The 18,210-nt window shown below is 44.5% G+C and overlaps 1 protein-coding gene and 1 long non-coding RNA gene across 10 annotated transcripts in view; one reads left to right on the top strand and one right to left on the bottom strand.

Annotated features, from left to right (window-relative positions):
* Positions 1-18,210, top strand: part of LOC111243619 (uncharacterized) — a 126,507-nt gene that overhangs the window by 56,016 nt on the left and 52,281 nt on the right. For all 8 annotated transcript variants that reach the window (XM_086981649.1, XM_086981651.1, XM_022789421.2 and 5 more), the window contains exon 2: positions 3,483-3,621. In XM_086981649.1, the coding sequence (XP_086837775.1) occupies positions 3,526-3,621 (96 nt within the window). In that variant the 5' untranslated portion in view covers positions 3,483-3,525. The remainder of the gene's footprint in view (positions 1-3,482; positions 3,622-18,210) is intronic.
* On the bottom strand, positions 3,630-17,992 carry LOC147757405 (uncharacterized). 2 transcript variants are annotated; one of them, XR_015322300.1, is made up of 3 exons: positions 17,574-17,992; positions 12,328-12,583; positions 3,630-6,039 (listed from the first exon to the last, which is right to left on the bottom strand). It is a non-coding gene; the product is annotated as an uncharacterized LOC147757405 (long non-coding RNA). The 2 variants fall into 2 exon arrangements; XR_015322299.1 differs by having other exon boundaries at positions 12,338-12,583.

Below are 18,210 nucleotides of genomic sequence, written 5' to 3'. Positions count from 1 at the left end.
GCAACAGTTACGCTGGCGCAGCCCACCGACTATAACGGGGGACTGACTAACGGTTGCTACTAACGATCTCCGGCCGTTCGACGCTTTTGTGGGTGTACGGACAGATCTTTCGCGTTCATACACTGACTCCTTCGCGAAACGAGGCAAACGATAACGAAGACGCTGCCGCCATCGCGTCTTCGCCGTAATGGCAATGATACACCCGCAACGGCGGTCTGCGACGATGTTTCCTTCTTCTTCTATTTTTTCCAAGTCCTCACCGAATGTCTTTAACTGATCCTCGCCTCGGTCCGATGTTTCCGCGTGTTAAGGACGTACGCGTTTGCCTATGCACGGACGATCCTTGACGCTGAGGCAACTCTGCAGCGGAGAGCTAGCGCTACGACGATCAGCGGCAGACCAAAGCGTCTACGAATGACTGAGCCATTGGTAGTGGCATCTGAAGCAGAAGTAGGCAAGCCGCCAACATATATCTTATAAATGATAGATATTTACGATAGACTGATGAACAGGTAAAAGCATGAGAGAAAACGATAGGCTAACAGCTCACAACGGCTGAAAGCCCATTGGACAACCGGAAAATCTTGGTCACCGTTCGACTGAAGAGGAAACGGCCGCTAACAACAGGCTGGCAACTATGACAACGGGAATGTTAATGGTAGAGGGGGAAGCAGCTGTCCGAGGGGACATATTTCATTGGACAAAATCGTCCAACAACAAAAGTGACAATAAGGTACAGTTAGAACAGCTAAAGCCACAAAGCGAATATAGTGGTCGTAATAGAAATGACTGTTTATCACTAGTTATGACAATAGCCATTCTGATAATAGTTGTAATTGTCTAAGTAACTCGCTATGGGATCGTTGCTTAAAACTTACATTTAGCAGTAAGTTTATGTCTGGCCGTTTCGATTACCTTGTATATATTAATTAAAAATATAATTACCTTAATTTTGATACGTAAGAACATGTTTTGATTCATTTGCTACCTAACGGTAGGATTAGTTACACGCTACTTGACTTGAACACTTCATCGGGGCATGGGAAGGTCAAGCCTCGAACTATTCACCTGTATATCGGCTAGACTTCGTAAATCATTCGAAGTAGTACATGTATTTGTGATACTGTCGGCATCACAGAAAAGCATTAATGTTGGCCCAAGACAAGCAAAACAGTTATTCTTTAGTGACGCACAAAAGTCGTACAGCCCCAACAGATCTAGGTACCAGCGAAACAGGTATCGGGACATCTTGGATATCTCTACAACGTCTGTGTATCAACTGACTGAAACGCCATGGCGAAGCCATTGAAAATATGGCGAGCGAGATGTATATGCCATAGAATTGATTGAATGAAGTATGTAGATATAAGGTCGATAAATCCGAAGACAATACACAATCTCATGCAGTCATATTCATTATGATATAGGGTTTCTTATAATCTCTACTTTGCTGATTATCTCGCCGTGTTTACACTCTTTGCCCCTTATTCTTATGTTTGCACTTGGCTGTGCTGGCTACCATATGTCCTACCAGCGGCTTCTAGCGACAACTGCAACAAGCATCATTAGGCAAGAACACAAACGTACAGCCATCAGATCCTCCCATCTTCTTTTCACCAGTGTACTTTCTGGACAGGTTTCTTGAGTTGGCCTATTCCGTTCTCCGTGCAAGTTTAAAAAAGTCTAAAAAATGAAGGCAGATCTTCCCGTTGAACAATCATATTTCCTCTCAGCTGAGAATTCTCATTCTCTCTGAAATCAGCTGTTCATCTAGCGTCTTCCACTTCGTGAGCGCCACAAAGAATTGATATTGTAGTTATACATATATATATATATATATATATTGATACGAGAGAAGTAGCAGGTGACAAAGCCTTCAGGCTTAGCCTCATAAGGGTTCTCATAAAAGCCTCAAAAAAAGACGAAATATGTCCCAAATCCTCAGTGACCTGAACTGGCCAGGCAAGATTCGCAGCAGCATCTTAGCGTTGCTGCTTCGATTTCGCCTACCGTTGCTACCCCAATTCTCGTTTGTAGCTTTTTGGTTTCAACGACGCACCCGGCACAGTAACGCCGCTCGTCTTTACATTCGCCCTTGGACCTGATCTGTAAAAGACCCTGAGCGAGCGCATGTCAATACGATGGGTGTAAGCCAATTAGAAATACAGACGAATGCCATGCATCCAATATTAGTAATACCCAATAGTCCAATAGTTGGATCGTCCTAACACAGCATCCGCGGCTGCGGTGACGGCGCCGTCGGTGGTCAGTCAGCCGTCAAGCTTAACTGTAAACCAGAGACATGACCAAATCGATGCAGGATGTAACATGACACATCATGGATCTAGTGAACTCATCCAGGACCACAAGCTCCTGCTTGTCGTAAAAACGATCACAGTGCCACTCTATCAGCAGGATGTGACGCCTGTGCGAAAACATAGTGTCCTGTCTGCAACGCCACTCTGTCCACTCTTTGGCGTCGTTCGTGATGTTTTTATTATGTCGCCTATTTTCCGGACGTTTTTTGGGGGTGGGGGATGGGGTGCCACTGCATAGTTCTTCGTTCTTTTTTTTTTTTCGAATTTCGGATTTTACTGCTAGTCAGTGCCTAACCGTACAATTTCTGCGCTTAAACTTGCCATTTACAATCGCCTTCATAGTGGTCTTCGGTTCAACCCACCCCTTTGTTAAGGCGCTTCGCGGCCGATAGCAATAGGACCGGCAGGATGAGAAATACAAAAGTTCTCGGCAGCAGATAACAGCAATACAAATAAGGGACGCTTTTACGTTGAGAATACTAAGTTAAGCGGTATCTGCATATTCGAACACAATGCCATATTGTTCCGGGCCCGGCGTATTGTACGGGGAGCCGCAAAGCGTTCGCATCAGACAGGCTTTGTGTTTCAGCATCGTGTTACGAAATGTATCTGAAGTCATTTGGACGACAAAGGCAAAGCTGCTGCCACTGCTGTAGATTGTCCAATAATACCATGGCTGATTTCAACTTATGTAAAATCTATAATTTAATTAACACTATCAACTTTACGCGCGTATCGATTGTTGTTTCACGGCAAATCTATCTGTGGCGCATTTAGGCATAAAAAGGTTTTTGAACGCACAGGTTGTCAAGGTCCTGTGTCGGTTCTTATCCTCTTTTTGAAATTGCACTGCAGCTCTTGGGAGGATCAACAGATATAGAAACGTATATTGTAACCAGAAAAAAAATATGCTTTGGATTGTTTTTACTACAGTAGTTCAGCAAAGTCGCCAAAGGTCTACAAATGACTTAGAACAGGGGAGGAACTTAGGCCATAGAGCAATGACATTATAGCAAGAACAACGGGATACATTACACACTGGAACAGAACATTTTAAAATACATTGCATGACGAACTATTAAAGGATATGTGTTTTACATAGATAGAGTACGGCATCTGATACTATCTAATGTGCGATATATTGCTTATATTCTTTAATTCCAGGTAAATAGATCGTATTTATTAGTAAATAGATAATAAATATAAAATGATCAGCCGGCGGAGAATACTTTCCCGGTCGAGGGACGAACTAGAGAATATCGAAGAAGAGGACGTCTGGTATCAGAAGGACACATTGTTTAAGGTAAGCTGCAAGGAAAAAAACACCATTTTGACAAACAGACTATTTACAATACAAGTATATTTATCTTGTCAAAATAGCCACTGCAACGAGTTGATCCAGCACCACGTTATGTCGCTTAAAAGTTAAGTGATGTTTTTTTAAGTAGAAAACAGCTTCTACCTATTCGTGTTTGTTGATAGCGCATTGTTAATGGCACAAAAACGCGTCTTGTTCAATAAATATCATTTTCTCACATGCTAAACAAACACACACATATGGTCTTATCATGTATTTGGACACACCGACCGTCTGGCTCGGAGCGTGTCACAACGACACACACGGTCTAGTTATGAAGATGTGGTTATATTAGCGGCAAATTTTTGGCAATTTTCTAGGAACTTTTTTACATAAGCCCCTTCTTCATCGGCGCTAGCACCTGTTGTCTCAATGAACCCAGATGAGAAATAGTCGAAACTCGATAAATTTTACAGTAGCTAATTGCGCATTCATTGTCCTATAGCATCTAACGGCGTAGACATTAGTGGGTAAATTGCTATATCGGTCTCGTCGGGTATATGGAGATATTCATTACTAACGGTCGTTGCCTGCCGTTTTGGCCGAAAACGGCCGATCTAATTGCCTACGGCTTAACAACGGTACGCCTGTAGTAGGCAGCTAGGCACTGTGCATATAGCATAAATTCATTCAAATCTATTGTCTTGTTAAATGCGAAGCCATTCGAACTCTTGGACCGCATTTAATAGCTTGCGAAGTCTCGTCCCCTTGTATTTCAGCATAGACATTGTGACTAGTGACCTATATGATTAATTATCCAGCTACATACCGTATGTTCGATGCCACTATCGTATAAATATACAGTGAACGGATGGCGACGTCATGCGTAGTGAACGGTCCGTGGACCTGTCTCGCTACCGGACCACGCCGCCGTGGTCGAGTAGGCTAGTGAATCGAGCTGGTCTTTGCTGGTCAAGTAGATTTTCGCACTTGTTTCCAAGCGACGCCAACCGTGACACTGTGGATCCGAGTGATTCTGACTCTGTATAGAGGAAAACCTCAAGCGAGAGATGTTGAATTAAAAGCTCTAAGTCGACGTCTAACGCGACTGGGGTGGCCAGCGTTCCATTCGTGGCGACGCTAGTGTCACTGCTGCCGCCGACGTCGCTATTGAAGGCGATAGATGCCTCTTCTGCCAGGCTCATTTGTTGTTGCGTGGTGCCGTTTATGCTGCTGTCTCTCCCGGCGCGATTCGATCACGAACGACTATAGCGACATTCAGGGAATGACTCTAAGCCGTTGGCAGTGTTATCTTCACCAACGACATATCCCGACAGTTAATAAATTGTATCGCGGCATGGTTTCGACGGAGTCGAAGAAGAGACAGACGATCAAATGCGTTGCGTTTTTAGCCTTTGACGCGCTGGCCGTTGGCGGCTGGCGCTTGTTGATCGTACTGCTAAGTAACGTGCTTGTTTGTACGTTCGTGTTCTGTAGCATCTGTGCGAATACGAGACGTTGCCGTAATCGGCGAACTTGCCTGGGTTACGATTTGACCGGGCACAACTAGTTATCGAAACAAAATGCCATATCAGCGGCGTCACAGTAATCAATTGGTCATTGGTAGTCGATATCAATGCTCTCTGAAACAGCGGGTTGGCTAAGCAACGACGAAATTCCGCTTCGTGGGTGTTGTTGCGTTCTCTATAGACGCCACGTTGACAAAGGCTGGGATCTTCAAAGGATGACAAGGCCGACACGGAAGGCAAAAAGGATCTTCACAGCGCCACAGCCGCTAAATAAGAGAATCACCGAAGCCTAACTACCTGTAGACTTGCGGGTGCGGGCTAAGCGCGCACGTTCTGTCACACGCGAATTCTAATGCAATCGCCAGAAGAGTTTTGTATATTGTATCAATGTGCTTAGTGAGCTCGCCTATCGTATACGAACTTACGCAAGAAACTCAAAGTAATATATGCGTTCCATTGGTTTGTTATCGATTTATTGTCAGACCCATTGCGTTCGCAGGATCCTGGTTACCTTAGCAACCAAAAAACGCGCTGCTTGTTAGAACTCGGATATTTGCCAGTGGCCATTGATTAGGAAGTGTTCGTTTGTCGGCAACTGAGTGTGGATCAGAAAAGCCAAGACGACAAAGGGGCGCCGTTACTGCTCTATTGAGTCTATACCTATCATCTCCACTAACTCCGATTTCGACTGATCCCTGACTTCAGTTCGGTTGTCCGGTTCCCGCAACGGCCGCCAAACGCGTCACAAACGGTGGCCTTCTGTATAGTACTTCTATTTTGATACGAAAACGGAAGAGACACTGGCGGATCATGACGAAAGAAATCGCGTCCTGTTAATGCTACCTTGTTACAGCCGGCTGCAATGCGGCCCGGTTTGTAATACCATTAGTATCGCCTGCAGTATTTCAAATATGAAAAAAGATTCCGTTAGAATAACACAAAGTACAGAAATGCGTTGCGAAAAATTAAAACAAGAAACAATTAATCACATACAAAAACAAAAATGCGGACCGCGATTTGACAGTCGTTTCCTCTTGCCTCGTAGTTACCTTTTGGACTTGTATAATTTGCTTGCTTACATCGGTTTTAGTAAGGCTGCCTGTTGTTTCTATCTGTCACTACCATTTGTTCGCGGCTGTTGATTCGCGCTTGCTCTACCCTTGTTCCATTTCTGTCTGATTAAATTGTACGTAATCGATTTTTGCTTTGTTGCCACTTCGACTGTCCACCAAACGCGCTCGTTCAGCGTTAATAAGCAGTAATAAGACGGCCTCTTACTCGGTGTTTCCAATCAGACTTCGTGTGTCTCCACACGTATGGCATATCCGGTTGTATGTGTATTTGTGTGCGTGAAGGATTTAAACATTAAGCTCTGCTCAGTTGTGCTACCGAAGACACGTTCTGTCTACAACATTAACGAAATTTGCGGCCCAGTTCTTCGATGGGCCTATCGCAGTACTATGACAAGCTGAACGCGTAGGTTCCAAGGTACCGCGATACAAAAATTGAGGCAAAATGAAAAAAAAAAGAGTACGATCGCATCAAAAAATCATCTGCGCCAGTCGGGTAGTCTATCCCCGCCGACACACTGGGGAGTTCCTCGAGTTTTGGCGATATTCCTGTATATCATCGATGTCGTCGCACACATTTAGCTTAGCAACGGTCATGCCTAATGGATCTTGATTTTTAGACTGCGCCGTCTCGTTTAGATATGTGAGGACAGCGTGCGATCGTTCGTGTTATCGTCGCTGGTGTCACTGCTGTTGTCGTCATGAAGAAGCAGTGGACATCGATGAGTTCAGATAATGGAAACGGTTCGGCGGAGTTTGATAATTTAGAAACAAAAAAGAGCAATCGCCTACGCTGGTCACTGGGGTTAGGGTCGAACAAGCAGAAAAACCGGCGGCGGCGGTTGGAACGCTAGTCAACGAAAAGACGCCAAGGTTTTCCTAAATGTCAAATTTCGCCCTCTCCGCATCATCACCCACGTTCACATCAGCCGTCCGTAAAACGCCTGCTTCTCAGGATGGCTCACCGACAAATCATTCGTTGGATACTTAATCAAGTGAGATGTGACGGTAACGGCATCGGCGACAAATATTGCGACAAAGGCCGAACGAAGGCGGCGACACGTCCGTGGACCTATGCCGAGAAATAGTTGCGGCCAATTCGTTGGCGATCCTAAAACAACAACAATTCCGCTTGCAGTACGAGTAACTTGCAGAGCGTAAAGTCGAATGAATAGGTAACGCGGCTATGATTGATGATCAGTAAAGGTATTGAAAAGAAAGTTCGCTTAAATTTTCTCGAGTTTCTAATTGGTATTGTATTCTTTTGGCATAGAAGAACTTCAACAAAGCAGTTCTTTGAAAAAAACCTTGAAGCACATAAACAAATGATTGTGTCTGATTTGTTTTCGAAATATATCGCTACTGTAAACGGGAAAATCTCCAGTGTGCAACGGAAAAAGCGGGCTATTGTAATGAACTTCATAATCACAAAATGATTCTCACCGGTCAAAGTAGAGCTCGCTCCGCTCAAGCGACGGTTAACTAAGGTACAGCGTCCTTCGCCGTTGAAACCCTAAATAAACATCATGCGCTACATGATAGTCGACCCGTTTCTCTGAAATGCACGCGATCCATCGTTTGCGGGGATACTATCTCTGCACGCCTGCTCATATCAATGTATAGTGTACATACACCCTCAGTGACGGCGTATGTACCACTATCTCGGCGCGTGCCTATCGATAGTTGCTTCGTATCGCTGTTGTGTTCTACCTGCTTTTTTCTCAGCATTGCGTTACTGCGTAAGCTAGATAGTTTCCATACAGAAATCGAATTACCAAACATTTAATGACCGTTCGCGGGCCCATTGCGTGTCTTTCACTAAGCTGGGCCGCACCTCCCGAGTCGCTACGGATCAGTGACATCATTTATCCTGTGTAATGTCTACGCGGAATAGCAACAACACTGTAGCCAGCAAAGTAACATGTCCACGATACGTGACAGGGTCAAGTTAGATGGATCGATGTGGCGGAATCGGGTGTGATCGGACGGTTGTGGGAGACAACCGTTGTTCTCGATTTTTTTGCCTTAAGATTACCATGGTGATTGCTACGAGTTTCACAGGTAGCTGAGTCGCTGACTCGGCGAGCGCCAGAAAACGTCATCAAAAAAGAGGCCTTTGCGAACGATAACAGCGACAAAACCACAACGTATGTACATATGTACACGTCGTTTAATATACTTATATAGTGTAGCGGCTGCAGCTGGCATCGCGTGTGACATTTCGCGGAGGTGAAAATTAAGTAATGATAACGAAATACGCTAGCCAACATGCATTGCCTACCAAGGCGGCACACAGACGTCTGTAGTATATCGTAAATAAAAGAAATGATAAATGCGTAGTAAATGTATGATCAATGAAACAGGCAGAAATCAATAAGGCGTCACTACCACGTAAATAAAAATAGACCTAAGTGGTACGTTTGTGAGCATAAGTATACTGCATTGCCAGCAAAAGACAAACGGCCGAGAAAAAAGTCAAACATACGTTACCGTAAGATTATTATCATAGAAACAGAAAAAACGTAATAAATTATCACTCACGCTTATAATTGTGTACTTTTCGAGAACAAGAGGACCACACTTAGCTACATAGCAGTGCCAAAGAAGCTTTACCATAACATGAACCATACAAAGATTTAGGTCTACGGATTGATCGGGCAAGGAAGCTTGCGTTGAAGCCGGCCCGGAACTTCAATTTCTGATTAACTATACACTACCTAAAATTGGCCGAAACTCTTCCATTAGCTGACCACAATTGCGTCCGATTAGACGTTTCCTGTAATAGACTAGAAGTATCGCTTTCCGTAGCAAATAGCAGTCAGCGTAAATTCCGCATAACTTTTGTGCATTGCTTCAATAGCGACTATCCGGTGCCCTGTCAAACACACAATCGATTGTTCCGTTGAATCTTTTTACTGTTACGTGTCCTTAGCGCTTAATGTGAATACGAGATCGCACTGAATACTTGGCCTAAAAGTCAGGTAATCCAGCGCTTGACAGTAGATAGCTATGCTCTTAACGGCACAGCAGATACGGAATTGACAGGTTGTCAAAGACTAACGTTACCGCTACTGACGCTTAGCGAAAAATCTTCTCCATACAATTTCGGCACTGTATTTGCTGATATGCCTGTCTATTACTAGACGAATCGAGATTATAGTAGATAAAAAGAAGGGGAAAGGACTAAGCTAGACAAGACGAACAAAAGCTGTAAATTGTACCTAAGATTACAATGCCGGCTAAGAAGCGCGTGAAGTATCTGTCGATCCTTTCGAAGATGCCCAGAAAGCGGCCGATCGCCAAGCTGCATATATATATATATCTATAGATACGTACCTGTATTTGAGCTAAAGTACAACGCTATTGTGGCTTAGGTCTAGCAGGCCTTTTGATCGATCATTCGCTGCTAAAGAGAACGGCTAAATGTGGCCATTCCGTTATACGTGAAATCATCTCTAAACGAGGCCAATTCAACGAACAGCTTCTCGAAAGCGTTTAATAGAATGCTACGCCTATAATTGTGCTGCGTTCTCATTTTCCATTCGTCACCATCGTGCTTGTCCTTACCACGCTCTCATGCCATAAGCTAATTAACATGAAACTATCGCCTTTGTTTGCTATGTTAGTCACAGGAAACGAAGGCGACAAACGCCACAAAACCAAAAACAACGGTATTACGATACGTTACCGTATATGATACCATATTAGTAAACTTCAGCTCTTTAGCAGGTTTGGCCTGAACTGGCCGACTGCCTAACGAATATCTCACTGCCTAGAGATACGGTCCTTTCCATGACCTAGAAATAATTTTTCCAGTAATTGCTACTGCGTCAAACAATACTTCAAGCCATTAAGATTACACTGTTGTTAACGGTTGCAGCAACATTTTGAACAGGATCAATCGACCGATGCTTTGATCGAGCTGTAAAACAGCTGTTCGCATTTCCTACATTGGACAGGTCCACAACTGCGTATCTAATCCAAATTGGTTCATATTGTCCCCTTACGTATATATAATCCCCTTATCCAGTCCTTTTTTTGTCATCAAAAGTTCCGTGGTCACTGTGTCGATCGTTTCCTTCGTTCATTTTGTGCTGGTAGATATCTTGAGTAGAATTGTATATTAGGCTCCCCTATTTGATCATCTTATTACAATGCGATTCTGGCAGTTCTTATATACGCAGTCACCCAATGATAATAATTGTTATTTCAGCAGAAAAATACATAGACATAAGAGTCCCCGGATTAGGGCCGGAGACCTTAGGGCACATGGGGCAAGCGGCAGAACCCCGGAGCTAGTCTGCGCTGCTATCCTTGTTACTACCAGCGGGTATAACAACAGCTCAATATATCTAATGATCTTTGCTATATTAGTCGGCTGTCCAGTCGAGCTGGTGCAATGGATATTATCATAATACATCAAGAATTTCTAGTACGGGGGGCGGTGCTAGCAGTAGTTTTAGCAACAGTTTTAGCGATATCCTCCTCTTTGCGCCCACTCCGTTTATTTCTGCCTTTGCTCTATTTCCCATCTCCACTCCGTCCAATCCTGTCGTTTTCATTTTATCAACATCGACTAAGTACGAAGACAGGTCGAAATAAAGTAGAAAAATCGCAGTAAAAACAACTGCAATAGCAGCGGTACGTTCACGCCAGTACGTGTATACTCGCACTCATAATATAGTAAAATGATATAATCGTACGCGTCATAGAAGCGCTTTACTTCCTTTGCGCTCTCTTCTACCCATCATCTTCGCCGAATAAACGTACGGGCGTAGCATTAGTTTCTGGACCTAACACGCGATGACTGCATTGATACTATCGCTGGTCTATCAAACTGATGCTACCTATAAATACATTTCATAGATAGATATCGCCGACGCTAAAGCTGCGAAGGTGAACGTAGCTGACGTGATGCTACGTTTGCAAAGTACCAACAATTGCCATAGGAAACCTTTTACGGCATGGTACCGTGCGGCTTCCGATGTACAAGCCTATATCTTTCTCCCTACTCTCTCTTTCTTTCCTTTGTTTTTTCTCCGTAGTTCTACATGTTCCGAGTTAGGTAATGTTTGCAACACGATTAGGTATGTTGCCGAATTGAAGTATATAAAGTTTAATCCCAAACGACGGATCTATATGTGCATTGATGTATACGTCAGGATATCGTATGGATGATGAGATCTTGACACCCTGTCCAAGTTGCCATGGACGAGTCACCTCGAAATGGCATCTGAGTCATAATTCCAAACTGCGACAACGCTGAGAAATGGCGGAGCCAGACGTCGAGCTGTTCCTATAGAATCACACTATGATGTGAAAAAATGGCTGAGACGACTACAACGAGTATCTGTGGAGGATATTCAAAGCAAATGGTGTAATCGGCCTGAATTTTCGGCTGATACGAAAAATTTGCATTGCCGATTGTGAGTTTCTATTATTGTAGACCATACTGACAACGACTCCTGAACAAGTCTAGTTGATCTGTTTATTTTTTGTAAAAAGAGGGATGTAATAACAGGGGTTCATGCACAAAGCTAGGTCAGCAACGCGCAGTAGCTGGCCGACTAAGAGATTACCAATCGGCTGGCTAAAATTTAATTGCCCACTGGCCGTATTGACAATGAGTCATAAAAGTGCAGTGCTCGATGTGTGACACATATTGCTATGGTGCAGAATAACGGTGAGGTGAAAGCTTCAACGTATGTGCATGTGGCTACCGAAGTCATGCATCTGTCGAAGCCGTAATGGCTGAAATGGCTCACCGAATCCTGTACATCGTTATAAAAGATACTTGTGCTCGTTTTAGCTATCACTACCCTAAACTACAAACAATATGACTTTATTATTGTCACTATTACAGCAGTTTTGCTGTTTTTATTCCTACAATGAATATGCCACTCAGTTAAAGTTAAGCGGTCAGATGGTCTTCATTATACTCACTAATAGATCCGTGCTTATCAGTACCCATAAACACTGACGTAAACACCCAATACAGTCCTTAACAATCTGAGGAGCATATCAGATTATCGAGTAGCAATCCGTACACCCTTTCAATATAAAACCATTGAAAAATGGTCGTGTTCCCTTCTGTTCTGTAGCTAGCGACTTACTTTTACTTACATTACCGGCCAGAGCCGCTATGGCCGCTGCTGTCAACGGTGTGGTGAGCACCTCCCGTGGCCTTTCGGCGTCTTCGATATTTGTACGTGTGTGTGTATGGCGACGTCTGGCGGACGACCCCTCGCGTAGCGATTAGCTAAAACGGGTTTTGGGCGGGGGACGGGTCTTTTTGCTTAACCTGCTGTTGTTTTATTATCGCTGCCTAGGCAGGGCAGTATAGCCAATCCCGAGATCCGTTCACCGCAACTGTAACAGCAAAACCCGTAGCATTTGTAATAATCTGGGCCGGCTCACCGTAGTAGATTCACTCTGTATCTACTTGCCGACTGTAGCCAGTATAAGCGCACCGTATGATGGAACATAAAAAAGACGCATAGGGTGCATATATCTGTGCACTTAGATAAGCATCTGTGTATGCACATACAGTACGTTAAATATGACAGACTATCGTTGTTCAATTTCGTCGACAATTTGGCGTGAATCGTTCATCTGCTTTGCAATTAGGCGGCTCAGCATGTTATATAATAATGTGAACCTATCTCCTGTTCGAGAACGCGTTTGTTGCTCAGCTAAGTCGTAATTAGTGCTGGGTTGACCAGACGAGCCGGCTACACCGGCATGACAATGGACCAGGTATTTATAACCGTGGTCAAGCACTAGATAAAGAAGGTTGTCGGAAAATGGCGACCGTTAAGTCTCAAAGGATTGTTAAGTCCAATATATATATCATAGCTTATGAAGAACTGGCAACCGTAATATTGATGGTGTCTTGGTTATGGCCACCGCTACAACATCGTAGTATTGCTGCGAGTATCTTGTTATTGTACGTACGACGAGAGTCCTGCTTTTGTCACTACTATAGGAGCTGATGCCGCTACTGTCGAGACTACGGCCCTAGCACAATCAGATAGAAAAGCACGAGCGAAGTCTCTGTGAGTGAGCGATCTTTTTTCAGGAGCTTGCCCGGCCGATAGCTCTAGATAATTAGGTTTCGAGTAAACTTACGTTTACGGGGTTACGTATAGGGTTAGGATCTACGCATTACTACTGGTGAAAAACGTGGGAATTCAAAGCGGTTCAAAGGTTGAATCTGCTAGTTAGTGTGGCTGACCACTGGACGCATTTCGCTTACAGGAGCGTGAGCTTTTGTCTACTGTGCACTTGTAGATCCTGTCAATGCGTTTTGAGCGATGACCGTGAAAACATGAACAGTCGGAAGCAATTATAGGGCGGATTTCTCACATTTGGCATAACACAACGAGACTTCCTCACTGTGCAAAACCCATTTGAAGACAACGGCCAAATGACGTTACTGGTTCACCTTAAATCGCGCAGCGTTTTCTTTCACTTAGAAGGTCCAAATAAATGCCCATTCACGACCAGGATTCATTCATTCATTCATTCATTCAAACGAATAATACTTAGTCTTCTAGACATGAAATTTGTCGTTTCTTCATGATATGCTGCTTAGCCCAGGGGAATATTTCCCCTCGAGCTAATATAGAATAACCGCGCCCTGTACCAAAGGGACCCTTACATCCACCAGCTTCTTTACCGTATCTCACCAGCATCGGCCTCTTTCTCATTACGGAGCTGCTAGTATCATGGGGCTTAAACGAAGTGCGATAATCCAGTTCTATTGCTGTCGCCACTACCACAGATGAAAAAAAGCCACGCTGCTATAGACGACGCTCATTTTGCCATTAGCCAAAGGCAGCCGACTCTTTTTACGGCCTTGCCCCCCACTTTCAAGGACGTCCGCAGGCGATTCCTGCCGACAATCGCCAGTCGTGAGCTGCTTCAGCACAGACCGCTCGGCTAACGGCAACCACTAACGGGCAACAGCGAATGGGCCAAACGCCACGAGGTGGCGCCGACCAGAGCAGTTCGCACGAATACCCTGTTATTTGTGCATGATCAGCTGCTGAACGTTCACGAGTAAGTAGCGAACCGCGTTGGTTGCCATAGTCCGATGTGATCTAATACGGACCCCGCTATACTATTATCGACTTTTTTGCGCGCCCGTCCTTACTGAGCAAGAAGATCGCAAAGGAAACCGGCTATTTCGCACCGCATACGATTATTACTAGCTTGGGTCAATAGGGAAGCGCGTTTCGTTCCGATCGCACATACGATAGTTATTGATGTTGGAGCATATTGAAGTAAAAAAAAACAGGGTCGACGATTCAGGACAGACATTGTACAAAGTCGATAAAGCGATGCTGGCGTTGCCCCTTGTCATATTCATCCCCCGGCTTATTTCGCCCACATATCACTTCAAGTCAAAGACGATAACAGTGCATTGAAGTGGTTTCCTCTTCATCGCGGTTTGTATCAGCACATGCACATACACACACACAGAGACACTCTTTCCCTATCTCACACACAAAATAAACACGCTAACGCTCTAGGTATGCTCATATTTGGCGGTACCGGTAGATCTGGTATTGCACGCACCGTAATCACTTGTGGAATACAACATTTGAATGTACATGCTTGCCGCTTGTTTCGCCTTCGCGAGTGATATGGCCGACAAGAAAGTGTCTTCTTTGTTCAAATGATCACCATTATCATCCGGGACATCGTTATGCAAGAGAGATTTGCACGTGTACATACCTGTGCGCCTGACGAGAGATCTCCATTTTACTGTCGTGTGCGAATATTTTAAGTGTCTTCCATGTGCCTGTTAATTAGCTAGTCGCTCCTGCAACAAGAATCATCATGACTGAACAAGCAGCTGCAAGTTCCACATTTTGCTACAATTTTACATTACTTGCATAAGAATAGCCGCCGAGTATGGAGAAAACACACTCGGGCCTTCAGGAGCGAACGTCATCCTTTCCAAGGCCGTTCCAGAAACGTCCGAAGCTACACACAGCAGCTACAGTAGATACAGAATACTTGTTGCTGTCATTGCGCTTCGTCGTATCTTTGTCATTGTATTCTGTCCACCTCAGCGATTCTTCTGGGGGCGAAGGAAAAGGAAATACATCTGTGGGCATTTTTGCGGTCGCCCCGACAAGCTACCGATGTCCCGAGCCAAAGAAACGCGGCCGTTTAACAACGTTATTATGTACCTGATTCGCGTTCAACACCAGAATCGTTCGGGCTTATAGTATATTGCTGTTTCGCAATGCACGTTACTAATAACCAATCTGGTCATTTAATGAAGTGAAATGATGGGGATGATGATGGAGATAGGGCAGCGTGTCATGCGCATACACCAGATAATTAGGATTAGCGACTGTACGTACATTTCTCTGACCTGCGTCTTATGCTGCCTTTGTATTGTTTCCACGCTGGCTGTCCTAATAGGATAATTGTTTGTAGATAAGCGGGGTGCCAGTGAATACGACGGGTAATATGTGTTCATCCGAACCCCGTCGGGAGCCTTAAGTACAGATGGGCAACAACATCGAGATCTTGCTGAATTTGTGTAAGCCAGTAGCAGCGGCTTAGCCTAATAGCCTCGACACTGGCGTTGGAAAGGCCAATGACATCGTGGCGTCGATAGAGCGGAAAATAGTGGCGACGCACGAAATGAACGCAAAGCCAAAAATGCAGATTTGAAGGTTGAAGACTCTGCTATTGCTGGACAAGTGCCAGTAACAGGGACCTGACTGCACTAGTTGCTACGACAGGTTTCTGCGTAACAAGTCGACGAAGGACCACGCTTTGTAGTACTTTTACAATAATGCGTACCATTGCTATTGGAACAGCGCGATACACCCGTCCGATAGGCTGATATCGTACCGTGGACATTTAGGCTTGTAAGATATGTATGTCTATGGACTATCGTAATGTGTGCGACGTTTGGGAATAATTTCACGTGGCTAAAAGTTGCAAATCAAGAAACGTATATCTGTGCTATGCCACGTTAGTACTACAGACAACTTTAGTTTTAAGTAACTATTATCGCCTGATTGTGCAAGGTCACAATCCCATCGGTGGACTGAACTGAAAGAGCTCATGAAACACTGCTTACGCTTCCAACACTCACAGCTCCTCAAGCAGCTACGTCTAGATCATAATATTGCATCTTATAGTTCTAGTTGAGATTGAAAATTATCTTTTAGCCAATCGGCCCCAATAGTGCGAATAGAATCGCTTATAAAAAAAAAAAACGGTGCAATGTGACCCGCAGCGTATAAGTACGGGCTTGACATCCATCTCCCTGTCTTGTGGAAGTTCCTGCTATTGCTGCAGTCGTGGCCGTTCACATACGGATCTAACAAACTCTCGGAAGTGTTTATTTCTGCCGTTGGTATTGCTCAGTTCAGAAACGGCGACACAAAAGATAGGGGTCTGGCCAAGCAGCGGCAATAGAAACCAGACGAACCCATCAACGAGCGTAGCTTTCTGCACTTCAACGTGCGCTGTCGCAGCGCAAAACGTTACGGCTGTAGCAGGTAGATAGGGGAGGCGGCTTCGCCGCTATTGCTGATGCTGGCGCTCAAGGTCGTCTGCAGCGCGCCTACTTCCAGCTACGATCGTTTGTCTGCTTGGCTTTCGTTAATGCGAGTTGAATGCGGACGTTGATGCAAACTGATCATCGTAGACCATACCAGACCCCCGTGACCAACCAATGCTAGTGTTCCTGATAGCCCCCGATTTAGCAGACTGTGGTGAAGAGTTGACGTGGATATGGTTGAAGCGCAGGCAACGGCAACGGTTCGGGGATGTGATCGCGTTTGGCATTTCGATAGCCAAGCATCGATGTCGCCAAATAAGAAAGATGGTTTGTGTAAATGCTGTCGGCCGACTCCTTCTTGGCGGTACACCTCATAGATGCTCTAGAACAGCCAAAAAGAAACTATAAACGGGCCAAATAACGAATAAATAACAAATTAAGCACCGAAAAATCAATGGCACACCACAATCCACACCATTACGGCGAGAATCAGCATTGCGGACAATGTGCGCAATAGGATGCGTAGCACAATACAAATGTAATGCAAAGCACGCGGAACAACGCAAGCTCACCTGATGTACTCATCTAGGGCATTTTAGGTTAAGTATGAGAACGACTTCATGTTGGTCGAGCACTATTCCATTACCTGGGTCAATTAACTAACTCTACAACGTATTCCAGAGCGGTGGGGTGGTATCATGTTCGAAACGGTTTTATTTCATTTTTGCTTTCGCGCTTGCATAGGTGTATTCCCACTTGAGTTGAAATATATAAACACTTGCGAGAGAGATAAACACCACTAATCCACACTAAGAAAACGCATACCTGTGAGTGTATATGTGTTAGATAAATTTTTCTCCCAGTCACTTTGTTACTCGATGTTCGCTTGGTTTTTCTCCGATCTTGTCCATGCAGTATTCTAGCGTCTGCACTTGTTCTGCACAAGGCTGCGGTTAAACTATCGAAGCAAATGGAATCGTGTGGCCTGTTACCTTTTCATTTGTCACCATCGCACAGTTAGTATTTAGCAATAATACCAGCGGTTAAGTCTACTTATTTATTCGAAGAACGGCTCCGCCTGCTAGCGATTGACAAGCGACCACGCCAGTAGAAAGACCTTCATTTCAAGATGGACGACGACAGTAGCGCCAGCAACAACTGGACGGATTAATATCGTTTGACTATTGGAAATCAATCACTGATTTTGCGTATTCGTGTCGCTGCTCATACGATTACCGCTAGCGCTGCGTATCTGGAATCAACGGGAAAAAATTATAGCCGATTCTAGTCGCTGCCGTTCCATAGATGTTTATTCCGCCGGTCAGATTACGCCGTCGTCGCTTGTTTCAGTGCTGCAAGTGCCAACTATTCAGATCATGGGCTAACTGTTAGAAAAAAACACTTCTTTCACCCTCTTTTTTCGTCCGCAACGGACCTGTTTGTTCAATATCAAGAAGGACAA

This window comes from Varroa destructor, unplaced genomic scaffold, assembly GCF_002443255.2.
Source record: "Varroa destructor unplaced genomic scaffold, Vdes_3.0 BEIS01000002.1, whole genome shotgun sequence".
NCBI lineage: Eukaryota > Metazoa > Arthropoda > Arachnida > Mesostigmata > Varroidae > Varroa > Varroa destructor.
The sequence above is the reverse complement of the archived record's forward strand: the minus strand, read 5'-3'. Positions and strand labels throughout refer to the sequence as shown.